Source organism: Bactrocera tryoni, chromosome 5, assembly GCF_016617805.1.
Source record: "Bactrocera tryoni isolate S06 chromosome 5, CSIRO_BtryS06_freeze2, whole genome shotgun sequence".
Classification (NCBI taxonomy): Eukaryota; Metazoa; Arthropoda; class Insecta; order Diptera; family Tephritidae; genus Bactrocera; species Bactrocera tryoni.
In genome coordinates this window covers 37,276,110-37,303,945 of record NC_052503.1, presented here as the reverse complement: position 1 = coordinate 37,303,945, position 27,836 = coordinate 37,276,110, and the positions used below count along the sequence as shown (strand labels likewise).

The 27,836-nt window shown below is 36.1% G+C and overlaps 1 protein-coding gene across 2 annotated transcripts; it reads left to right on the top strand.

The window, feature by feature from the left end:
• Positions 1–11,302: 11,302 nt before the first annotated feature.
• On the top strand, positions 11,303–18,355 carry LOC120776518 (odorant receptor 63a-like). 2 transcript variants are annotated; one of them, XM_040107241.1, is made up of 10 exons: positions 11,303–11,481; positions 12,869–12,965; positions 13,974–14,112; positions 14,172–14,363; positions 14,433–14,534; positions 14,610–14,775; positions 17,258–17,363; positions 17,459–17,560; positions 17,617–17,772; positions 18,199–18,355. In XM_040107241.1, the coding sequence occupies exons 1-10, from the start codon at positions 11,351–11,353 to the stop codon at positions 18,253–18,255; spliced, it is 1,248 nt and encodes a 415-aa protein (XP_039963175.1). In that variant the 5' UTR covers positions 11,303–11,350; the 3' UTR covers positions 18,256–18,355. The 2 variants fall into 2 exon arrangements, with proteins under 2 accessions (XP_039963175.1, XP_039963174.1); XM_040107240.1 differs by having other exon boundaries at positions 14,433–14,549.
• The last annotated feature ends 9,481 nt before the right edge of the window (positions 18,356–27,836 follow it).

Genomic DNA, 27,836 nt, shown 5'->3' with positions numbered 1-27,836 from the left:
TTCGTGTGTGAACTCGCACTTACCTTACTTCACTACATTCTCTTAAAAACTTACACCACAATTTGTATTTTAAAATAACTTTTTATACCCAGAACAGGGTATATTAAGTTTACCACGCAGTTTGTAACACTCAGAAGGAAGCGTCGGAGACCCTATAAAGAATATATATAAATGATTAATATGTTGAGCTGAGTCGAGTTAGCCATGTCCGTCTGTCTGTCTATCCATCTGTCCGTCCGTCTGTCTGTATACACATTTGATAATGTATCTTCACAAAAGTTGGCACAGGTTATTTTCTAAGATAATAATGTAATCTCCGAAAAAATTCTTCAGATCGGATTACTGTAGCATATAGCTTCCATATAATCTGGACACTTAGTTACTAAAAGAAAAGCGGTGCAGTCGAAGTTAACGTTATTTCTTGTTTTATCTATGATCGCAAAATAGTTTTTGGGCTCTGAAGGTTTGATGTACGTTGTTTTACTTAAATATTTCAAGTACTTGTACTTTTAGAATATTGTTACAGAAAAGGAAATATACATAACTAACTGAACTTGTCTTTTAATTCTGAAGTCTTTTTATGATATTGATATACATATTTTGTTTGAATATAATAGAGACCCCTTAAGTTAGAATACTCATTTAAGTGCTAAACAGGAAAAGGAAAATGCTAATAAAGGAGCAAGACATCTACTACCTAAATACATGCGAATGGAACTAACAACGTGAATTCTATAAAGAAGATTATATTTGCGTCGGCTGCTTTTAGATAATAATTGTGATAATTACGCAGGATCAGAGTTCGATCCCGCTTTTGTAGCAACATCAAAAGCCAAGTAAAACTTATTCACTTCCCTTTCGACAAATGTGCGTTCAAAGTATTTCACAATATTTTCCAGCGTGTATGTTATTTTCATAAAATATCCAACAAATAAAAAAAAAATTTAGAGCAACTGCATGTGCGTTGAAAGCAGTTGTCTATTCCCGCATGATGTTGGTGCTTGGATAAGCGAAAAGGCTTATGTGTCTTTTCTTGCCAAATATATCCTTTTTTGGATCATCCATATTCTTCTAATTTTACATTTAAGCCTATCTGCTATATTTTCTCATACAAAACAATATATTATTTTAGCTATAGGGAAAGAAGAAAGATAAATATAAACCACAAACTCAACTAAAAATCTGGTTGCGGTTGTACCGAAGCTAGAATACCTTTTACATGTAAAAAGTTTCCATACAGGAACTTCATTCCGATCGTTCAGTTTGCACGGTGACTGTGTGATACAGTCGTCCTAACTACACAATTTTTTCGAAGATTGCATAATGGCTTAGACAATAACCCAAATAGAAAGTTGTTTTTTAAAATCTTGATTCTGATAATCTATTTTGTATGGCAGCTATATACTTTAGTGGTCCGATATCATAGGTTCCATTAAATGATAGGGGATAAAAGGGTGTGTGCAAAGTTTCAGAGCTATTTCTCCCAAACTGAGGGATAACATGTATACAAACAGCGGAGAGACGGGCATGCCTCAATTCAGCTTTTCACGATGATCACTTATAGTATTTTTTTCATAGGGTCTATGATGTTTCCTTCCGAGTATATTATGAACCAAAAAACAAGGCAAATTTAAATATTGCTTTAATTTTGGGACACCCTCTATTTAATTTGAACATGTAGCTTATGTTCGAGTATGGCTGCGCAATAATAGGACATAACATCAATCCGATAAGCCGAGGCGGGTGTTTCTGCAGAAGTGGTTGAATAGTACATATTTTATTAGAGACTGGAGATTATGCCTACGGTCACTTTGTGGTATAACAATGGGCTCTTGAACAAGCATTGCAATTCAAACTAATTTCTATTTGATAACTTTCACGAAAGGTCTTGATGAGTTACGATTCTTTCTATCATATGTATTACATCTTATGCATAGTTGTATCATAAGCTGTGACAAGTTCGCTTCGCTCTGTGGATATACAATTTATCACGTCTTTACCATGCCTTAACTCTTATTTGCAGTCAAGTAATAGCCGCTTCCCTCTCATAAAATCTTTAAAAATGCTTGTGTGTGTACTTGATGAGTTTTTATTAGCCTTTCTTTAATATTTTAGCTATTAATTCGTTCACAAAGAAGAACAACAAAGCGATAGTAGTCTATGGAACGGACAGAGTGCACAAATGAGCTTTTTGCAAGATATGGTCGGATGAAAGCATGCACCACAATTGAAGTCTAGGTGTGTTCTGTTCAATCCACAAAAACGGAGACCCTGGGATAAACCTCCTCAACATAGCATATAAGGTCCTATCGACCGTATTGTTTGAAAAATTGAAGCCCACCGTCAACAGACTGAGTGGACCTTATTGGTGTGGCCGCCGGCCTGGAAAATCAGCAACTAATAAGATATTCACCATGCGCCAAATTTTTGAAAAGACCCGTGAAAGGAGAATCGACACACACCACCTCTTCGTCGATTTCAAAGCTGTCTTTGCCAGCACGAAAAGGAGTTACCTTTAAGCCGCTATGTCTGAATTTGGTATCTCCGGAAAACTAATACGGCTGTGTAAACTTACAATGACCAATTACAAAAGCTGCGTCAGGACCTTCTGCACAACAACTTTTGACATCGTCAAAATATCGTACATTTTCCACTGGCCGTTTGAAAGGAATATGGAAAACAGTGACATTGTTTAAGTACTAATAAGTCCACAAACATGCAGTCATCGCTTGTTTGTAGAGCCTCGTTTAGTTTTAGTTCGTCGTTATCCTTATTCTATTATCACTTCAAACAAGATTATCTTCAAAGGAATTCGGCTTTCGTTATGTATAGTCAAAATAAATTCAAAATGTCCTCTTATAATTAAAAACTAAAAGGAGTCGTAAAGTACTGGCTATCAAGGCCGGCAAGTACCATCAGGTATTTCCAAACGTTTCATTTAAAGTAAGAAAGGGCTATGTTCAGATGTAACCGAAAATTTTACAATTTCGCAATTTGAAAGGATCAAACGAAGAGAAACACGTTCAGGTGTTAGCAAAACTGTTTGTTAAGGGATGTGGCGAAATAATTCAGAAATATCACATACTATTAACATACCACATACTGAGGTAACAATCATATAGAGTAAAAATAATCTCTCGCTCAAATTATCTATTTTGGACACAGAGATACATTGTTATGAGTAAAACGCGCTCTGTAATTTTCATTGAGATAATTGCTAGCCGATATATCCAGAATAAAGTCACCTGGGGGCTCGAAAATCTCTATATGTATTAGGTATATGAGGGCTAATGGAAGTATAGGCCAGATTCAACACATTTTCAAATATTCGGTACACAGGAGCTTGAACAGATTTTGTTCATAAGGTGGCATACACTAAAGAAATTTTTCGTACAAAGTTTTATTCCGTTATATTAATTGCTTCTTGATTTGGGTACTGGAAAGTTAGAGAAGCAAGTGAATTTTAAAATTGTGCTATATGGGCAATATGTGGGGTTGTAGTCCGATAGATTTTAATTTCTTACAGGAATTTTGTCATTTCGTCTAAGAATACAAGAACACAAGCCTAGGAATGATAAAAAGCCTTCCAAGATGGTCGAGATGACTTTTGACCTCTTCAACTGATGGAAATTATAAAAAAAAGTGGAGAATATGGTGCTTCATCAAGTAAGTGTTAAAGAGATTGCAAAAAAGCTCCACATCTCTCGCGAGTCTGTTCGAATTATTTGGAGGATATTTTGTATATGAAACGCGTTCTTGCTCCACCTTAAACTGAAAATGCCGCTCCGCGGAATCCATTTTTAGTCGATCGAAAAGATAAAACAAAATACGCTGAAGGAGCTGAGGTCCATTCCAAAAAGTGCTTGTGAAAACTGTTTAGAGGACTGGAAAAATCGTTAGCATAAGTGTACTCTATCTGGTGATCAAATGCGACGAAATAAATTTTTATTCATTATTAAATATTTTGCCTTTTATTTTACTGTGTACGTCGCAGTGTAAGTCAGTATGAGTTGAAATTAATAAATTAAATTGAATATCACAAAATTGTAAAACATTTTTTTTATTTTACATATTTCTCCATCCTGATATTCAATGACGGTTTACGAAGACACACTAAATAAATTTTGACTTCTTCGATATGTAGTTCAACGCACAAACTTTTAGCAGATCATGACCATGATTCGAGCAGTGATATAATCCTTTGACAACGTTTGTGTAAATTATTCTTCAAGTGGGAAGGATAATAGAATTCAGGACAAAAATGGTATGTGTGGTAACACAATTTTATGGTGTGAACGTATTGCAGATCACATCTTTTATCTCTCAAATTCCAAATGCATAGTTTACATTACACTTGTATATTAGCAAAAAATGTTAGTGCTAAGCTTTCCGCATCAAATTGCATCCATACGGGTGAAGAAATAGGCTTCGAACGTAGACGAGACAATAAAACAATATACAAAGAAATTTTTCAGATCAGATATCAATAGTGCTTCCGTGTGTCAAAAATGGGTTGAATCGGGTTAATAGTTCCTTGAGCCCCCATACATCCAATATTATGTAAAGATTTTCGAACTTCTGGGTGACTTTGTACCGCATGAAAATTAAAGAGAACAACAGTGAACAATAGTGTCGATACTACTCTCCAACTCCCAAATACTACGTATAATGGTTATCGTTTTTCTAACAAATCTTATACCGAATTTGTCGGTCAGTGCATGAGTTATACAAAGTAAGGGTATATGTAAAATTGTTTAGATTCCGATCCTCTGGTTGCCGGTTTACACCTTAAGGTATTTCTAAGATATAAGAGTATAAAACGTTCAGTTGCACCCGAACTTAGCCTTTTCAGGCTAGTTTATGCTTCAATTACATATGTATTTAAATTATGAACGCCCACATAGATAAGAAAAACTTTTCCCATTTTTTTACAATAATATAATAATTCTGTCCTACATCGATATGTATAGTATACCTATATTAATTGATAGTGAGTGCACGAGCTAAGCATGGCAGCAGTTGCAGCACCGGCGCTACACCACTAAACGGTTGCTTGAACTTCCATATACCTATTTCTTAATTATGCTATTTAAAAACTCGACATTAATAAATAAATTAGCTAAAATAAATCACAGCAAGTCTTCAAGTTTCCGCCAAATTACTGACAGTAATTTTTATGACGTTGCACGACACAGCTAACTTATATATCCGGCGGAAAAGCGCTATTTGCCGCACACCTACGAGTCTACACAAATCGAGACTAAATTGCTGAGGGTGTAAAGATCATATAAAAGAGGGTGGCAAGTGGAGGTAGGCAGTGTGAGATAAAAAAAGAACGAGAAAAAAAACCCAGCAAATAAGCTGAAAAGGTAATTAAAGAAAGCGGATACCGGAAGTGCGAAAGGAAGTCGGCGTCTTTGTGAAGTTCAACGAGGCTTGCATATTTTTAAGCGTTCATAGAATCATACCTTAAACAAAAAGAACAAGAACTGAGGAGCTTGCCGCTGTTCTGAATGTGTTCTGGTAAACCGAAAAACTTACAGCCATGTCACATACATTGTGACCAGAAATTATAAATTATAAATATTTATTTTGTCGCCCTCATAGTAAGCCTTACCAGATGTTATACACTTATGCCCATGATCTTTCCAGTAATCGTAACACTTTTCATAAGCACTTTTTGGGATGGCCTTCAGCTTTTTCCGCGATTTTTGTTTTATCTCTTCGATCGACTGAAAACGGATTTCATGGAGCGGCAATTTCAGTTTGGGGAACAAAAAAAGTCACACGGAGCCAAACTTGGCGAGTGCAGTGCTAGATCGATGGTATTATTGCCTTTTTGTCAGTAAATTCGGCCACAATCGCAGCTAGATGCGTTGGTACATTATCATTGTGGAGCATCGATAATTTGTTCTTCCACAATTCCTCGAATTCCGAAAAAAAAGAACAATGAGTATAACCGTGATTTTTGAGCGGCTTGTTGTGGCTTTTTTGGTTTCGTCTCGTTTTTTCCCTACATTCCAATGATTGTTGCCTTATAATGCTCTCAATGAGCTTGGAATCGGAATTCGCATGTTCAAGGTTGCCCATAGATACCGGCTTACGGTACTCTTTTTAAAAGGAATTCTGCTTATCGGGACGAGTCGATAAAAAAATAGTTGTGTTCTACTCAAAATGTACTGTTCCGTGACAAGTTTAGTTTTTCAACAAAAAATGATACTATTTTCTTGGAAGTTTTCATCCGTGAGCAGCTTCTGTTGGATTCGGCTCATTTTGAAAAACCCACACAGTGATTTCTGTTTGCTTGCGGGATCATACGCATAACACTATTATCAGTCACATTATAGACATGTTTCGAAGCACTGCTATCGTATTTTGTTACCATTTCCCTCGACCAATAGACATGAGCCGTTTTTTGAGTGATTGATAAATATGGCGGGATCCGGCGAGAACAATTTTTTTAAAGACAAATTTTTAAGTTCAAGAAACTGAATTAAGTTCATTGACGCGATTTAATTCCATTTTTTGGCTGATGTGAATATTTATACCCTGAACAGGGTGTATTAAGTTTGTCACGAAGTTTGTAACACCCAGAAGGAATCGTCGGAGACTCTATAAAGTAGATATATAAATGATCAGTATGTCGAGCTGAGTCGATTTAGCCATGTCCGTCTGTCTGTCCGTCCGTCTGTCTGCATGTATATATACGAACTAGCCCTCAGTTTTTAAGATATCGTTCTGAAATTTTGCAAACGTCATTTTCTCTTCAAGAAGCTGCTCATTTGTCGGAACGGCCGATAACGGACCACTATAACATATAGCTGCAATACAAACTGAACGATCGGAATTAAATGCTTGTATGGAAAACTTTCACATTTGACAAGATATATTCACGAAATTTGGTATACGTTATTTTCTAAACTTTAGAATCTAAAGCAACAATGTAATATCGGTAGAAATTGTTCAGATCGGTTAATTATAGCATATAGCTTCCATACAAACTGAACACATAGTTACTAACAGAAATGCACCTGTGAAGGGTATTTAGCTTCGGTGCAACCGAAGTTAACGTTTTTTCTTGTTTAAGTTCATGTTAACAACACAAATAACGCAACATCAAAAATGTCAAATTTTACGATGAAGTTTTTTGTTGCCAGATTGCGACACTAGGGTTACCAAATCCTGAAATATAAAAGGCAACCTACGTATGTAAGTATGTTTTATCCAATCACTATTTGATTGTTTCTGACAATGTTAAAATTACAAGCTTCGTTTTGAATGAAGGCAACCTTCGGGTGGCCAAGTGATAGACTGTTAACTGTTATACTTCCTGCTGGCTGTGTAATATTTACTGTGTACGTTTTAGAATGTAGTTTAAATCAAACTTCGCAAAAATTGTATATAAAGCTTCATATTACGCATTATGAGGTTAACAGACATGACAGTGCGGAAAAGCGAACATAGTGTACTTTCCACGAAGTACATTAGTATGATGGGGTTGTAAAATTTTAGCAAACAGGTAATGGCTTTTATTTGTAAAATAATTTTTTTTTATTTTGGAGCTTGTTAGAGAGTGATTAATCAGATCTCTTGGACTGTAGGAGTTTGCAATAATTTCGTAAGAGCGACGATAGCAAAAAACCGAGATAAGGATTGTTGATTGCTACTATTATATTTTTGTATGACTAAATTATTTATGGCAATTAATTTCTTAAATAATTGAAACTTTACATTGCCTATTCGAGATATTTTATAAGGAAGTCAATAATATTTGTATGTGTGTGCTATGATCAATAAATAGCATATATGACTTTTTGTTAATGCAAAATTTCTGAAATTAAAACTTGAGAAGAAAGAGTAATATCCTTAACTTCTATTTCCTTAATATTCGTATCAAAATCTGACAACTGTACTATATGTATACTTGTTTGGCTGCGCCAAAAGCAATAGAATCTTATCGAATTGTGAAAAACGTGACGTGACTCGAAATGATACACTCATAAGCTACTACGAAAAAATTACGTGATGAGGCGCCATTGACACAGCGATGCTGCGATGATATCATTTTGGTTTGACTTTAGATGACGGTATCATCACCATTTGCGTATTTGTTAATTTACGAGGTCAATTAAAAAAATAAGATGAATTTTCGATTTTCTCACAAAATATTTATTTATTCATCAATTTCTATCTTGTCTCCTACAAAATAATGCCTCTCTGCTTAGTACACTTGTGTAATCGTTTTTCCAATCCTCGAAGCAGTTACGATATGCCAATTTTGGTACGCTCTTGAGCTGTCTCAGCGATTTTTTTGGCCTTGATTCTACTTGACTCTTCCTTTGAGACGATTGGACTTTGGTTTCGATATCATAACTATATCCGTCAACGTCATCCCACAATTCCTATGCTCAAGCGACAATTGTTTTCAGTAAAAATTTAGCAATTTTGGAATGAACTTCGTTAGAACACACTACATGCCCAAAATTTGCAAAAAATTGTCTGGCATGAGTTAACTGGTATGTCGATCTCTTCAGCAACTTTTCTAATAGTGGCTCGAAGATTCTCCATAAAAAATGAATGGAAGGCCGAATCTCACCATTTTTGAGAGATCCCACTTAGACTATTATGTACAAAAAAATCTACATTTGGGTATCAGATATCGGTAAAAACGCCTTGACCCTATCACAAATCTGCTTACGGGGTTTATTTCCACTGCCACTATTTCCCTTGGCTGTTAAAAAGTATGCATCCGAGATCGTTTTACCTTGATCTACCAACGGAAGAATATTCGAGGAGTAAGTGTTGAGATGATTCTACAACATGGCAACATGTAAAATATTTTATCTTACTGCATGAATCCCGATCGGACATTATCGAGACAGAATTCCTGCTACATCGAGATAGGTGGAATCTGCTGAGTGCAAGGAGTTCATTGGATCTTTCCCTGGACCTGCTGGTATATTACCAGCGCTTGCTGATTTGGTCTGGGTCAAGAAGTAAACCACAAGTAGCTAGAGGAGCTCCTACTCGTTTCGTAATGATTACTTTAGCGAGACAAACAAGTTTTGATATATAGTATATACTACTATATACAATTATATTACATTTGAGCGTATCCCATATCTCTTCTGAAGTATCAGTTGTTGCTCTAAAACATTTCTTCTTCTTCTTTACTGGCGTAGACACCGCTTACGCGATTATTGCCGCGTAATTCATTTTCCATGGTCGTCATCACCTCTCATCCGAGGCTTGTTGTTCCACTCCCAAGTGAATGGCGATCAGAGAACCGTCCTCACTTGCATGAACTTCTACACATGACTCCATCTTCCCTCTAAAACATTTACCCAAACAAATTTACAACTTTTAAAAAAGAATATTCATTCACAAATTGTCAAAACTGATCTTGCTGATTTTTCCCATATCATTATGCTCCTAAAAGTTATGCTAAAGAGAGGCATATAGTTTCCGTACATCAATGTGTAAATTAATAAGTTTTGTGATTATTTTATTTATTAATAATATGCGTCGGCTACACCGGTAATCCATTACATAATTTCAATGGTTTCTTGAACGCTATTGTAATACTCTATTTAATTTGAAAAAAAACTGAAATATTTAGAGCTATTAATTCTAAACTTAGTTATGTGATTTTAAAGGCTTTCAACTATCGACATTTTGCGCGTGGCAAGGTACTGATCCCTCCCATCTGCAATACAAACCTCTCATTAGCTGAATGGTTCTTTTCAGTTTCTATAATACTATGTTGCAACATGTTGTGACAGTACTCGTATAACAACGGGTTTTGCATTTCGCAAACGCTAATAACAGGTAATCATGGAACAGCTATAATTTGCATTTTTGTGCAAAAGCGCACTGTAATAACTATATGAGCTCCAACAAATATCATTTTGGAAGGTGAATTAATTATAAACAAATAAGGAAGCGCTAAATTCGGGTGCAACCGAACATTTTATACTCATGCAACTTGCAAGAAACATAGCCAGGGAAATACTTTAAAGTGTAAAACCAATCAAATATAGTAAAGTCAGATGATCGAAAATCCTGATATTAGTTATTTAAGGGCTAGGCCAAGTTTTTTCCATTTTTGGCACAAGGATACACTGTTATGAGTAAAACACGCTCTCTTATTTTCATTAGGATAACTCACATATTGACCGATATATGTATACGGTACAAAGTCACTCCGAAGTTCGAATGTAAATCTGTAAGTTGACTTCTTTAAATCAATTTTTTTAGATAGAAAATATTCTACCTAAACAAAGCAGTGAAAGGAACTTGCAATGAATTGAAAATAAATTTTTCTGGAAAAACTGATGGATATGGTAATGATTTCTCTCCTTTCGCAAATACAAAAAATCTAACAATTTTGCGTTTACAAGGTTTGAATCTCTGTAAACTTCAAAGTGTTTATAAATTCGGTCAGAATTGGAGATGTATCACCTAAATTAAAAGGAAATGCTTCACCTAACATGTCATACTATTTAGTGGTAAATATGCATACATTTCTCCCTTTCTATATGATAGTACGACTGATGAACCTAAAGGATTTGTTTATATTCAAGAATAGTTTTTCATACAAATTAAGTTTCTCTCGCAAAATGGCTATTACTCAAGTTTTCGGCGAGTTTTAAATCAAAGCTTAATATCCAAATTTTGAAATTTGTCTTTGAAGGTATCATAGTTTGTCTAGTATGTTAACATACCGTTATGAACTTTTGTAATAAAAAACCTAGTTGGCTAGTAAGTATAATATACCGTTATACTTCTGCTCGCATCTACATTTTAGTCTTACGCAGCAAATAATCGTTCAAAGTAGGAAAGCTACACTTAGCTAGAAAATTATATAAGCATTAGAAAGTTAATCATATGTATAGCCAATTCAAACTTTGGAGTAATTTAAAGGATAACTACGGGCGCGCACACTCGAATGCGACGGATTTATATAAACTCAACACATGTTGAAAGATAATTCTTCAATTCGCATATGAACCAAATTATGAGATAACCCTAGCAAATAGTTTATGTTTTAAAGTAAAAATAAGGCATTCTAACTGTAGTGAGACTAATCTGATTATCTTTCGGAGGGATATCTCTGAGTTATTCGCAAAACATTTGCATAATTTCGCAAAATAAGAGCAAAATTTAAGTAAAATTCATTGCAGATTGTTGTGCACTGGTTTAGATTAGCTCGTCAGACTTATTGAACGTTATCCACCACCAATATGTATATATAAATAGCGGAACACACAATTTCTTTCAACAGTTAAGATAAAGTGTTGAACCTAAGTGCGTCTTATACTACAAGTTAAAGTTGAAACTCTTACAAACTATGTACAGCATAAGGGAAATGAATGAGTTGCGAACTCGCAATCATTGGCGAATAAGAGAATTGAAGAGAATATCATATATAATCGGCATTAACCTGAATGCTCAAACGAAGTGCAATAGATGGTGGAAAATGTGAGTTACTCCAGAGAGCAGAATATATTCATTTAAATATTCCTAAATGTCAATGTTAATAAGAAATTCCTGGTTGTCGCTGTAATGCTTAAGAAGAGTGTCTGAATAAGTGTGTAATATTTCAAAAACCGAAAAGAAGTTGGAAAGTTAAGTCAGTGTCGTCATAAAATTTGCTTTCAAGTTTATTGCTGCTCAGCTGAGTGTTCTGTTAACAATGATACTTCTTAATATTTCAGTGATAACACGTTTTCGTTATTTAGCAGCATCATAGTAGGTGATTCCCTTCCAATCTCACCAATCACACAGCAAAAGTCTTCTTGGTCGTCAATCCCGGATTGACCACTGTTTGGGACGATTCACCGGCCTTCGACCACTACCGCTTTCACTTGATATTTTCGCATGTTATCCATTTTTCGTCGCCAGTCACCATCCGCTTCAAAACTGGGTCGAGTTCTTTCCGTTTCAGCAGCATATCGCAGGCGTTGATTCGGTCCAGAAGGTTTAAAATGGTTTGGTGACTAATTCCCATCTTCTGGGCGATGTCATGAGATGCCACATACCGGTCAAACTTGATGTTTTACATGATTTGATCGGTATTGGTCGTCATAGGTCTTCCGCCGACTGGCTTATCCATGGTGTCGTTTTCACCCGCCTTGAATCGCCGAAGCCGAAAACACCATTAATTTCACGAAATGTTTCTCTAGCGGATTTTCCTTTAATGAAGGAAAACTTTAAAATAGCGCGAATTTCGGCGTTAGTGAACTCCATGTTTACACATCTATAACTGTTGAATGCAATCGCCAAACTAATCATGCATAGCATCGTTTTGTAGGTTAAGTCAACGATAAGATGTATAGTATTGCTAGATGCGAGCTCTGTAGCGCTTTATACATAGTCGCAAAATTCAAAAGACAAAACGGCGGAAGCGAGATATTTGACAACCTAATATTTTAGAGCTCCAATTTCCGACCACCTTTGCAGTATATTAGCAATAACGCTACGAATATTTTCTTCCAAAGCGTGCATCGTCTCGCGTTTATCTCCGCAAATAAGCGACTTCAGAAAACCGCAACAAAAATAGTCCAGCGATATGGCATGATTACCTCTGTCTACAGAGCAGACCTTACAGAGATATTTTGAGGTTGAGAGGGCGTCTTAACAATATCTTGTGGCTCCTCGTTACTCCAAATGTGACAATTTTGTTTATTAACCTACCTATTCGACAAAAAGTAAAAAACCGTTTGACATGTTTTCACTAGAACTTTTTATTTCCTTTGGTGTCCAGTTTGGATATGCTATTATCCAGATTTATGTAACCCATGTATGCATATTCGGACTGCTAATGTTATATAATCGACGTAAGAAATAATTTTTTTTCTTTTACCAGCATCAATATTCTGTTCATAATTGCAAGTTGTATTGCTCTATATCCGCACTGGTTAATGATACAACAAGCACAAGGCGATATCCCATTGATAGCTGAGGTAAGTAGAAATATCTTGATATACAGCCTTGTATAACAATTATCCTATTTATAATACAACTTTTCTGTTTCATGATTCAATAATTCAGCCAATTTTTATTTCGTGCGAGTTTTTAAAAAATAGTTGATCAATGTCTTTGACTATAACCGTTCCAGGTAGTAGACGAAAAGTTAGCAAATGCCACTTTGAAGGGAAATTTTAATAGAAAACTAATTCATAATAAAAGTTTTATACTGGTACTAAAAATGTACAAAATCGCTTTCAGCAATGCTGATCTCCCAAATAAAGTGTTACTAGCTTGCAAAGCCGAAATTCTTTCCCCCTCTAACTGCATTCTAGAAAACTTGTGGCGGTTTTTCTCTACTCATATAACGACGAGGAATATGTAGTTGGGAAGGAGGAGTCGACTCTAGGAGAGATTCGAAATCGCCGGATATTGTAAATCCGACGAGCTAGCCAGAAGGGCACCCTCATAGTTGAATATAATCGAGTTGGATCTCCATTAGTGTCTTGCGTTCTAGCACTGGTCCAAGGTACCTCGCGTGCGCTTATCAGACGCTAGTCGACGACCCACTGCTGTGCAACTGCAAGATCGGTTTGATCTAGAGCAGAAAACAGGAGATCGTCTGAATTACTTCTCCTTAGCAAAGTACCACTATAGTAGAAATTCTTATTGGATATTGTTCAATAGGCATTCATTCGGTAAGGCTAAAAATCTTATCAGACGCACTTCGAAAAATTTGTCAGGGAGAAGTGTGAGGTAGAAACATCCAGGTATTTCCTCCTCCATTGACACGCTTTTGCTTCTCAAACAGATCCGAAACTAATATTGCTAACAGGAAGCGGTATCTGTGTAAGGATTTTCTGGGATTTCAAGCTTTCTCTAATTGATATTTGAAGCTCGAAAGTAAATTAGTTTTGTAGCATTCTAAGAATGGGTCAAGTACAAAGTATTGTTTGGCGACACTCCATTTTGAATAAAAACTGATAAATTACTTAACTTTGAAGACTTCTACTACAGCGCTGCAAACGACGACCGGCTTAATTAAAATGGCTTACATGTTGTTCACTCAGCAAAGATTTCATAAATTGCTTCGCAAAGCTGAAACACATGAACTGCTGCAAGGAATCGAAATCTTTCAAACCGGTAAAAATCTAATAGTAATTGAGTAGCTTCACGTAAACAAACATATAATTTTTTGCTAGGCATGCCAATCAAAAGCACTCTGAAGAAGGAGATTAACGCAATTATGGAAATCAGTTGGAAACAGGCGAGGGGACAGCTTCTGTTCACTTTGGCAACCTGCATCTGCATTATGTCCAACTATTTCTTTTATGCATTCTTCAAAAACTTATATAATCATTTACAAGGCACACCAAATTATGTGTATATCCTGCGTATGTGAATATTATCTTCATAAAACTAAAGAATTCCATTAAATAAAATTTATTTCTTATTTCAAACAGCTTTCACTGGCTATCCGATGTTTCTGCACAAAGGAATGGCCTCTCCGTATTACGCAATGGACATGTTTTTCGGTGCTTGCTCGCTCCTGGTCGCCGGCATGAGTAAGTCATACCCAAGTAAATATGTGTGGGTGCAGATCCAAAGAAACCCTTTATTTTGAACAACATATTTTACAGGTGCCATTAGCTTCCAGTGTTCTTTTTTAGTGCTTTGTAAGCATTCCTGTGGATTGGTCCAGGTGTTATGTCTATTGTTAGAGAAATGCACGTCAACTCTTGTTCCAAAACCGCAACGTGTGGAATATTTGCGCTACTGTATAGTGCAACATCAACGCACTCTTGAGTAAGACTTAAGGCACATATTTGTTTAAGGCCCAAGAGCTATTAATTTTGTTCACTTAACGCTTATTTACAAGAACAACAATAAGTTGGAAAACATGTTACAGAGTATGAGTCAGTAAATTGATTTGTTCTTAAAAAAAGAAAACAGCAATAGTGACGTTATAAAAAAATTATACACTTATACACCAAAGGGCAATATCGGCTCTCCTACAGATGAATGCCAGTAGCGCGGGTATGATACTCTTCACAAGTACGTTCAAAATCGAGGAAACATCCGAGGCTCTCCCGGGTGGAGTTAAATACTAAGAATTATATCAAGAGTCTGGAAATAATTTTGGACAGCAAATTTATACAAGTATTTAAAATCAATGTGGAAGATAGGTTTACAAAGCTCAGTGACGCCCCTCTACGCATAACCCTCCAGATGAAGCGGATTCAGCGAATTGCTGTTCTCTGCACAAAGGGAGCGTTAGAACCTGCTCCAAAGGCTGCACTATAAAGATTATTCAACCTGCCGTCCATTAGCATTGCCATGGAAATCTCGGCAAAATTGAAGACGTTTTCCTTAAGAACCTTTAGGTATAGCTCGATAAGGAAGGGACCAATGGATAAAATAGTCCACATGCACTTACGCTTTATCACAGAGGATTTTTCAGACACTGGACCACTGGTACTGTTTTCGACAGAATCAGCGGGGGATAAACTAAATGTGAGCCAGGATCAGGAGCAGTCATCTCTGCTAAAATCTTTTTTAACAGCTAAATCCATTAGCTTTCTAGGTAGACTTTCAAGAGAAAACTGGCTAAACATAATCAAGGACAAAGGGAAAGGACAGAGAAACGTTACGAGCCGATCATTAACTACGCCGCATCAATAAGGTCACCTGGATGCAGTGAAGTGCAGATAAGGAAGCTGCAAACTTGTTTGAACAGTTAAGGAGCGTAATGAACTTCTCCACACGCAGTTCCTGCTGGAGTGCTTTTGCAGAAATTATCTCTGCAGTCACCTGCTTGGAGCGAAATCGTCTCCCTTGAGTGTCAAGAGGTATTTCCCCAACTACATCGAGGATATAAAACAATACACCGACCAGACTTCGGACGCAACTAACTTCCGAAATGCACTGACCGCCATTCACAGCGTCCAATGAGTCCCCGCATAACATCAGCCTCTCTGCATGCATCTTACCATCCTAACGCGGATTAGGTACCCATTACAATAATAACAACAACAACAGACGGCTGAGACGGGATATCTTACGCGCCTTCCAACGCATCAGACATTTTGTCAAATCCAGTTGTTAATCAGTACTTAATTGGTTAGAACTCAGTGGACCCAATAATGCTTAGATACGGCCGTCTGCAAACTATACATTTTTATACTCTCGCAACAATGTTGCTAAGGAGAGTATTATAGTTTTGTTCACATAACGGTTGTTTGTAAGTCCTAAAACTAAAAGAGTCAGATATAGGGTTATGTATATCAAAGGGATCAGGGCGACGAGTAAAGTCGAAATCCGGTTGTCTGTCTGTCCGTCCGTCCGTCTGTCCGTCCGTCCGTCCGTGCAAGCTGTAACTTGAGTAAAAATTGAGATATCATGATGAAACTTGGTACACGTATTCCTTGGCTCCATAAGAAGGTTAAGTTCGAAGATGGGCAAAATCGGACCACTGCCACGCCCACAAAATGGCGGAAACCGAAAAGCTATAAAGTGTCATAACTAATGGCACAATGGATCGCATTAGGGAGGGGCATATTTGGACGTAATTTTTTTGGAAAAGTGGGCGTGGCCCCGCCCCCTACTAAGTTTTTTGTACGTATCTCGGAAACTACTATAGCTATGTCAACCAAACTCTATAGAGTCGTTTTCTTCAGGCATTTCCATATACAATTCAAAAATGGAAGAAATCGGATAATAACCACGCCCACCTCCCATACAAAGGTTATGTTGAAAATCACTAAAAGTGCGTTAACCGAAGAAAATGCTGAAGGAAGCTGCACCCAGGCTTTTTTTTTAAATTGAAAATGGGCGTGGCCTCGCCCACTTATGGACCAAAAATCATATCTCAGGAGCTACTCCACCGATTTCAATGAAATTCGGTATATATATTTTCTTAACACCCTGATGACATGTACGAAATATGGGTGAAATCGGTTCATAACCACGCCTTCTTCCAATATAACGCTATTTTGAATTCCATCTGATGCCTTTTCTGTATAATACGAGTACATACATTAGGAACCAATGATGATTGCGGAATAAAACTTAAAAAAAATAGGGTATTTGAAAAATATGTAAATGACGTATAATGAAATCTCGATTATCACTTTATCAAGCGAGAGTATAAAATGTTCGGTGACACCCGAACTTAGCCCTTCCTTACTTGTTTGGTTTTTTTTTTTGCTCCATTTTTTATTATTTTCTATACCATATGTGTTTATTTCTCTGTAATAGAATTTTATGACAAAAACATATAATTTTTTAGGTTTATCGACCAGGTCAATCAGCTTTTCAGACACATTTGTCTTTCCCAATTTCTTCATAGTCTGGCAATTTACGGCTTTGTACTCTTCGAGATGAACTTCGGCTTGGTGAGTGATATTGAAGTTAACAACTTCTTAATGTACATACTTATACCATATATTGTATATATGTAATCCATCTACATATTTATACCTTATTGTAGGAATCAAATAAAATTACTTTTATTCGCATGTTAATGTATTTATGTGCCGCTACAACCGGCGATTGCATGCACTACGTCAACGGACAGTTCCTGGCCAACGAGGTAATCGTCAGTACCCACAGTATAGACCATCCGTAAACATGTTTATATATTTTCAGCTGGAAAAGATTCCGTTAGCTTGTTATAACTGTGAGTGGTACCACGAAACAGATGCCTTTAAGAAGACATTGAGAATGATCATTATGCGCTCAAATAAAAAATTCTGTTTCCAAATATCCTGGTTCACAGTAATGTCCTTGGCTACTTTGATGGGTGTAAGTAAATAACAAATGAACCTTGCATTTCCACTATTCAAAACGTACTGATAAGTGATTTCATGGAAAACTGTATATAAAATGCATTTACCTGCGAAAGTTGATCGCTAAAATTACATATATATTTAAATATTAATATTAGACTCAAGTTGACAGCTTAGCAACTCCAATAACATCTCATTCGATATTTTCATGTACCAGCAGCATCAGCTGCAGAAAAAAGACTACCTCGAAGGCATTTAGTCTACTCCAGCATGTCAAGATCCTCAACAGCTCGTTCTGATTATAGTTTACATGAAATTAAAATACATTTGCAAAATAGATTGCTTATTAGCTAGAAAAGCCAAGCAAAATCATTCTGTGAAAAAATTATATATCGCTTCCTTAAAACTACTTAAATGCCAATAATTTCGTTTTGTATTTCAGATATTCAAAGCGAGCGGATCATATTTTGTACTACTTCGAGATATTGATGAAACTTAAAGTGGTTTTATCCGAAATACAAATTTTATGCCTTATATTTTCAAGAATTGTTTTGGCTTCAGTAATAATAAAATTCTTGTACATTCTGACAAAAACGCAACCGGAAATTGTTATTAAATGATATTCAAAAAAGAAGTGTATTTTTCTGAGTTGGTCCCTAGTTACTATACAAATCGAAACACCTCAGTCGTGCGTTACGTTCTCCTCCTTCTCCTTTATTGACGTAGATACCGCTTTCGCGGTTATAGCCGAGATAACAACAGCGCGTCAGTCGTTTCTTCTTTTCGCTACATGTCGCCAATTGGATTTTCCAAGCGAAGCCAGGTCCTTCTTCACCTGGTCGTTCCAACGGAGTGGACGTTTTCCTCTTCCTCTTCTTCCCCCGGCGGGTACTGCGTCGAATACTTTCAGAGCTGGAGTGTTTTCGTCCATTCGGACAACATGACCTAGCCCGCTGTCTTTTAATTGGCTGAACTATGTCAATGGCGTCGTATATCTCGTACAGCTCATCGTTCCATCGAATGCGATATTCGCCGTGGCCAATGCGCAAAGGTACATAAATCTTTCGCAGAACCTTTCTCTCGAAAACTCGTAACGTCGACTCATCGGTTGCTGTCATCGCCCAAGCCTCTGCACCATATAGCAGGACGGGAATTATGAGTGACTTATAAAGTTTGCTTTTTGTTTGACGAGAGAGGACTTTGCTTCTCAATTGCCTACTCAGTCCGAAGTAACACCTGTTGGCCAGAGCATTTCCAGGCTGACATTTGTGGTGGTGTTTACACAGGTTCCAAGATAGATGAAATTATCTACGACTTCATAGTTATGACTGTCAACAATGACGTGAAAGCCTAGTCGTGAGTGCGACGACTGTTTGTTTAATGGCAGGAGAAATTTCGTCTTGCTCCCCTTCCAGGTGCATGCCCTCAAATTATAGTCCTAATTCATTTGCCATGGTCGTCAATGGGGGTCACTCATCCGAGGCTTCTTGTTCTTTTTCAATGGGTGCGTTTTTTTACGTGCGTTTTTTTACGTGCGTTTTTTTACGTGCGTTTTTTACGTAGCGCTCTACACTGTGGGAGAAAGTTTCGCCTTCAAACGGATGTTCTTAGGCTACCCAGAGGAAACTTGGTCAAAGAACAGAAGTCGTGAGCTGCTTGAGCCATATGTATAAGAATCGTTTGTGGCCACTCCGAAGTGAATGGCGATCAGAGAACTTTCCTCACTTGGGTGAACTTCTACACATGACTACGATTCTTACAATGGATAAAAATATTGAATTTTGGATTAGATTTGTCTCAAATTTTGTAATTCTAACAAAATTTCGTGTGCAAAATTGTTCGAATATTGGAAAAGGCTAACGATGATTCGGTTTTAATTAAAGCACAAGCCTACGAGATACAAATCCTTCAAAGACGGTCGAGAAATCGTCGAAGACATGCCTCGTTCTGGACGACATTCGACCTCTTTAACTGTTGAAAATATTAAAAAAGTAAAGGAAGTGGTACTTGAAAATCGTCAGGCAAGTGTAAGTGAGATAGCAAGCGAGCTCGACATCTCCCGTGAGACCGTTCGAATGCTTGAAAAAGAGTGAGATTGTGAGCGATTTTATAGCCAAAAAGTCAATAAATACTATTGATCAACCACCGTTTTCACAAAATTTGGCAAAAAGTTTGGTATAAGTGTTTTGCATTTGGTGATGATTACTTTGAAGGCGACAAAATAGATATTGATGATTAATTAAATATCTTTTTCGTTTTATTTTCAATTTTCGGGTACTTTAAAAAAAGGTAAATAGAACCTCCCCACCACAACGGTATCTTGTACTAAATAGCAGGGTTTTATCTTAATTTTGAGCTTAGTTATAAACGTTTATACATACGTTGCCGTTTAACAGCATTTTGTAGCCGGTGTGGCAATGGTCCGGCTTCGTTTTCAAGGGCATCAAGAGTCATTAGAATAATTAAATAAATTTAGTTGAATTAGCATTTGTGAAATGTTGACGTATTTGTTAATTAGGTTAGTAGTGAAACTAAGTGGGTATATCTAAAGTATGATATAATCAGTATCATCGAATTATGAATGTTGCATGCTTTTGCATCATTCCATATTAAAAAGGTTAGTCAATACGTGAAAGTATTTCACCGGGTTTGTGCACTACAAATCGCTAGAGTATGTTGCTTACTTGTGTTTGTATTACTGTAAGTGAAGGTGTTGTGGCGTGTAGGTAAAAGGTAACGGATGCTTGAGTGGCTGTAGAGGCCAGTCTTATGCAGAGTAAGCCCAATTATGCACTAATTAAAATAGCATTACCACTTGACTTGCAAAGGCATAAGGCAAAGAACATATACAATTTTTTTTTGTAATTGTGAGGATGGCCGTCACGATGGAGGATTTTTCCAAGTGCTATAATGACTGGAAAATTCGTTGGCGTAAGATGGAGATGAAATGGACAAAATTCCCCTTTCAATTTGATCAAAGTAGTATGTGATATTTAAATGAACAGCAGTGTTGTATCAGCCATGTCCAAGTCTAAGAAATTACAGCGCTGCTTAATTGCCGGCAAAACTTAGTAGTACACAGTGAGAGCACAGACAAATGCGTTATTATTTGGTTCGATGTACTCGAATATTTCACAATATTCCAGCTATTTAATTGAACTTTCTGCAACAGGTCCACTCTTTATTATTTGTATTACTGAGTGAGTGGAAGATGCACTCTTGACGAGTAAATCCATGAGTTGTAAAAACCTATCGCTCGAAAATGTTGGTGATTTAATTCAATTTTTTGGTCGAGAAGAATATTATACGTTACTGTAAAAACACAAATAGTGCTCGTATATCAGTACGTTCTAAGTATGCATACCATTAGAAATATAAAATTTTACGATAAAATTATGAGTTTCCAAATTGCCAAATCCCGAAATGTAAAAGATAACCTACATGTTCCAAGAATGTACACCTCATAACGAAAACTACCGACCGTTTCATTGCGCTAGTCTTCTAGAATAAATGCCTCCCACTCTAGCTTAAATGAAACGATAGACGGCAACGGACGTGCTTACAAAAGCGTTTAAAGCAGTCGATTTACTTAACTATCCCGAATTGAAACACCTTACACTTCAGGGAAATTACAGAAAACTATGAAAAATATATTTCATACACTCTTAAAGATATTTTGATAGTAAAGATACGTCATAAAGCCAATTTAAGTGTCATAAAGCTTTCGGTTTCCTAAATTTTTCTCCAATTTGATAGTAAGAATTGATTCGGTAATCCTGGTATATTTGATTAATTCTAATTGGTTTCGCTGGAATCAGGTGTCTATTAAACTCCGCGTTGTCGTTGAAAAGCGTTGACGTCCTGCACGACGTAAACTTCAGCTCGAATTAAGGGGGTATTCTACTCTAGAATTTTGAAAAATTCGATTTTTTTCATATATTTAAAGTTTAGACCCTTAAGAACATATCCTCCAAAGTATTTTTAAAAATTAAAATTATTTTAAGAGTTACGGCTATTTTAGTGACGCAATACCTAGCCCGGTTCGGCCGTATCGAATTTTTTAAACGCGTTTTTCTCGAAACTACTTTTTTCCACACGGTATATTTGTTTTTAATATTTAAAAAGGAGTTTAAAAAAAAGCGTAAAAAATGATTTTTATTTTCAGGCAGTCGCCATTTTTCAAAAAAATATTTTCGTGTTCCTGAAAAAGAGACTATAACAGCATCCTTACTGATTAAGAATTTCTTTTGATTTTTTTTTCAGACCACCAGGAAAGTCCGAATCAATGTCACCAGGATGCGCCATTTTTTTACACCTGTCTCTCCCCCCTCTCTAATTATTTTAATTTTTAATATTTTTTTGTAAATTTTTTTTTCTGTATTCTTAAGATATCATTAAAAACACCATAAAAAATGGATAGTAAAAATATTAATTGCCTTTTTTTTACCAGACTTTAAAAATTACCTGAAATGTATGCTTCTAGAGTAGAATAGCCCTTTAAACTAAATCGCCATTCAAATTGCGCTTTAATAATACCTATTTACAGATGTCGTAACTTTTTTCTTGCCAATTGTGGGTCAGATGCTAAGGCTAAGGAGGTGAGAGCACTAAAAAAATGTATATAGCGATATTTTATTGAGACTTTGGTACGATTTTTGCCTTACTTTGGAATAAATACAAGTATGTGTGAATAGAATGCATAGAAATATGTTTATGGACAAATATATTCACCCCAAAACATTCTCGCAAGGTTCGTTGCCATAAGGCAAGTTCAAAAACTGGCGGATGCGTTTCTATAGGAGATGACTTGTTCACCTTTTAGTTAGCCCACATGCTGGTATGTACACATGATAGAAGTAGAAGTATATATGCAGATCCATATATGCTAATTTGCAGATTATTATTGTGTTAACACGGCATACAACCATCTTATCAGATTCCAACATCTTCCCGGGCAGCATACGCTAATCAGCATAAGTGTGAAGCATATAACTGCTATATGTATGTCGTCAGAGATATTGCTGAGCATAAACATATGTATGAACACATACCGGTCCGATTTACCTCAGCGTATGAAGTTTACATATTTGCCAATATGTTAATGCAAATTAGATGCTTCGGTGAACTTGTGGGTAATTTTGCCACAAATGTTGCGGAGTGTGCGTGATTCGCGTTTAAATCAGAATAATGCTACATATACATATAGAGATATACATATATATGTAAGTCATAATACATGAAATTTGTATGTGTGTTAACCACCAACCCCCTTGTAGCAAATAAATAAGGCGTGTATGGTTTCGCCACGGTTTATTAAATCAAGTGAAAAGACTTAGCACAAAACAGTTCTAAATATATTAGCACATTTGTATGCATAATAGAAAATTAAATCTTTTTTATTTATTTACAAATGCCAAATTGAATTAAATTTGGTACGCACTTATTTTTATTCATATCTGTTCGCAACTGGCATAAGCTTCCTACACCATGGTAACCGAGAGAATAATTCCTGCGTGTATACTAAATAGCACGCACTTATGATTAAATCACGTTCGCTCTTCATGTCGTAATTTGCGTATTTCTCACATAACGATCATTTTAAATATGATTACGGTGCTTACACCTCGTTATCATTTCTCCCCATTCAAGTTGTTGTTTCGAGAAAAACCGATTAGCTAATTAAATTTCGGAAATTCATAGCAAGTAAACAAGAGCTCAGTTGCAGAAGAGTGTGTGTAAATGAGACCATTGAACTTAGCATTTGATATATGTATAACGTGAGTTGGGTAGTTGGTTGAAAAGAGAGGCGTGTTGGATCCGGAGCATATGCGGCCGCATGTAAGCCATCGTTAGGCCCATTGTATCACCGGGAGGTAACCAATTTAAGCCTTATTCAGCAATTCTGTAGATAACAAGTTGTTCAAGATTTTGTCGTTCGATAAGAGCGGGCGTGGCTACTAGCCCAAAATTTCTCTCGTTTTGTTGGTACACTCTTCATACGAAAGTATGTGAAGATTCATTTCAATCTGTCAATTTACAAGCCTTTTGGTGTCGCCGTTTCTCAGTATTTTTTTAACATTGGAAAAAATCGAATATCGTGCAGTGATAATTTTTTTTTGGAAGGTGTAGTACCAAAAGAAATTCACAAAAGAATGTTAACACACTACAATTAGAACAGAAGAAAGATGGGTTGCTGAATGTAAATGTAGTAGTATAAGCCTTGAAGACGATCCACGTGAAGGACGTCCAAAAAGCGCATCAACACCAGAAATCTTAGGCAAAATACAGAACATTGTTTTAGAAGATCGTCAATTCACTGAGAGAGATTTAGTAAAGGCTCTACACATCTCATTAAGCAATGGGTGCCGCATTCGCTAACAATGGAACAAGAATGCGATTTTCTCAGCAACATTAGGATCGTTTTAAGAGGATAAAATAGATATTGTGTGTTGATATTTCACTATGGATGAGACTTGGTTCTATCACCAGGATCCCGAATCAAAAGATGAGGATAAAGAGTGGTGTGAATCTGGTTGTTTGGCTTCAAAACGACTTCGTGTCCGGAAATCAGCTAAGAAGTTTATTCCATCAGGTTGTTGGGATGCTAAAATAATTTTGTTTCTTTTCTTTTTTGCTATTCGGAGTTCGCTTTAAATTTTACAATCAATTTTACACGTGCCATAAACGTTTGGGGATATATTTGTGAGAGATGGTGTACATAAACTATATATGAACATATGTTGCATGCTTTATTCAAAGTATTTTATTAAGAAAGTTGCATTGAAAGTTGGCAACCAATGATGCCGTTCAAAGCTTTCTTTATGGTATTAAGGACAAGGTGTGTAAAGACAAAGCCAAATTTGGGTTGGAATAAACCGTAAACCAAAAGAGAATAGAGCTTTTGACAGCACGTATCATATCTCTAAGGAGTACAAAACTAGTGTTCTTTAAAAATTTTTGGAAAAGCAAAAGAGTTTATGTGCTCTTTCTTAAGGTAATCATCATGCTCATCTCAACTCACTTTTAGCGCTCGTCTACATAAACATATTACGAAGGTTTCGCAAGGTATACAAAAGAAAGGACTATATTTCCTACCAGAACAACACAGAGAAAAATGCGAATTGTTCTTAGCAAAGAATTGCAAATCTCCTTCTTTTGATCATCGAAAGAATATCTTAATTTACATTGCTGACCACTCATCCGACGCCATTAAGTTTCTCTTACTCCTTCATTTTCTTCCTCAATTAATTAAAGTAAAATCTATTCAGTTTCAGTTCCCGTTTCTTCTGTGCAACAACTTCGGCATAAATCCATTACCCGGCCTGTTGTTATTTGAGTGTGAATGTTCGCCACTTTGGGCGCGAATGCATATTTAAATCAGCTTATGTGCGATAATACGCACAAACGAGTGTTTCCCCATATAGAGCCAACGAATTTACTGTGAAATCTACACATTGGGAAGGAAATTTAGTGCAATTTAATTTGCTTTGCAGCTGAGATTTTCCATTGTTTTTGTTTCTGCGTAAAACAACTATAGACCCACTTCTTAATATCTTGTAAATACTTCTGCAATTTTCATGTCATTAATCAGTGACGCATTCAGAGGGGGGAGAGTTTTTCTTCCAACAAATTTTTATTATTGATAATAGTACTACGTAAATTCTTCTCAATTTGAATTTAAATATCCGATTTTTGAGGGTGGTGGGTTTGACGTCACAACTCTCCCCGTAAATTCGTTTCTTAAAAATAATATATTTATGTGAATTTATTATTTTGCGAAGAAAATATTATATATTATAATAGTGAAATTTCCGCTAATATGAGAAAGATTTGAATTAGGTCCAGGGAAAGTAAAAACAAAAATTTAGTTTTTAATTAAATAATAAAATAATTTAATAAAATTTGCCTAGAAATAAACAATTAATGTCCTTGGAAGTAACACAATTAAAAAATTAATATATATATGTATATATAGAGTGTATTCTTAAGTTTTAAGTTGGTCCCAACTAAACACAGTGTGCTAAATTTTACTAAAATCGGGTCAGTAGTTTAGGAGTCCATCGCGGACAAACAATGTGACACGTACTTTTCATATATAAAGATTTTGCACAAATTTAGATGTGCTCGCGTGTCGTTGACTTTTTGCTACTTATTTTATAACTCTGACAAACGATTCCTTTCCAATGAATGCACAAAGAGATAAGAGAAACCAAAAACACTGACGCCATCTGATACAAGGCAAATTGGAATTTCTAAAATTTAGTTATTGGCGGAGCTTTCACTGCTTGAAAAAACAGTTTGTCATTTGAATGCCGGATATTGTCGTCTGCTACGTTGTGCTATTGGTCTACATAACAATTATATAAGTTAGCCGAAAATGAGTAAATCAGCACACTCAAATAATAACATCTTTGTATGTTTTGTTGACACCATGTGAGTTCGAAACAAATTGGCATATTTCAGAAAAATATATAATATTTAAAATATTTTAATATTTATTTATACATCTATGTACATTAATGCTTTCGCCTACCAAATTGGATATTATGCAGTTATGTCAGCATCGAAATACTTCTCAAACTAGATTTATTTCGCTTTTAATGTCCTCAGTTCATGTAAAATTACGTTTCTTTAAGGTTTTCTTTATTTAATTTACATATATAGGAAAGCAACGATGCGAATATACTTTCTTACTTGTTTTACTTTTGACAAAGTGGACGAATACAAATTCTCCTGATATTATAAGTCAATATATCTCATGACCATTTTTCCAATCTTGAACAAGTACTAGTATAAATATCAGTGTCAGTCACCAGGCGGCATTGTGAGCTACATTAGAAAATTTTGTATTCAAAAAGTATCATATTTAATACTTCAATCCTGTATAAATTAATTATATCAAGTTCTGAGTAAAGTTTTATAAATTCATAAATAAATTTAATATATTAAGTCCACAACTTTGCTGCCAATAGATGTCTCTAGGGTCAAGCACTGGTCGATTAAATCGATTAAATCGTTTTATATCGATCTTGGACATTTGTGTCAACACTAACTAACCCAACAAAATATTTGTGGAGAAATGTCACTTTTTGAGCCGAATTCTCGACATTTGCAGGAAATTTTGCTTTTCGTTTTTAATAAAGAACAAGTAAGGAAGGGCTGAGGCTGAGACTCATCGATTGCTTTCGGATAAGTACGGTGAGGCTCTCCTGAGTGAGAGAACATGTCGCGAATGGTTTCAACGTTTTTAGAATGGTGATTATGAAGTCGATGACCGGCATGGAGGTCAAGGGAGACGATTTTCGAATATGCTGTATTGGAAGCATTACTCGATCAAGATGCGTTTCAAACCCAAGCTTTATATTGGAAGAGGCGTGGTTGTGAACCGGTTTCACCCATATTTCGTACATGTCATCAGGGTGTTAAGAAAATATTATATACCGAATTTCATTGGAATCGGTCTAGTAGCTCCTGAGATATGGTTCTTGGTCCATAAGTGGGCGGCGCCACGCCCATTTTCAATTTTTAAAAAAAGCCTGGATGCAGTTTCCTTCTGCCACTTCTTCCGTAAAATTTAGTGTTTCTGACGTTTTTTATGAGTCGGTTAACGCACTTTTAGTGATTTTCAACATGACCTTTGTATGGGAGGTGGGCGTGATTATAACCCGATTTCTTCCATTTTTGAACTGTATATGGAAATGCCTGAAAAAAACGGCTCTGTAGAGTTTGGTTGACATAGCTATAGTAGTTTCCGAGATATGTACAAAAAACTTAGTAGGGGCGGGGCCACGCCTACTTTTCCAAAACAATTGCGTCCAAATATGCCCCTCCCTAATGCGATCCCTTGTGCCAAATTTCACTTTAATATCTTTATTTATGGCATATTTTTCAAATACCGTATTTGTGTAAAGTTTTATTCCGCTATCATCCTAATGACAACAGAGAAGGCATCAGACGGAATTCAAAATAGCGTTATATTGGAAGAAGGCGTGGTTGTTAACCGATTTCACCTATATTTCGTACATCTTATCAGGGTGTTAAGAAAATATTATATACCGAATTTCATTGAAATCGGGTTAG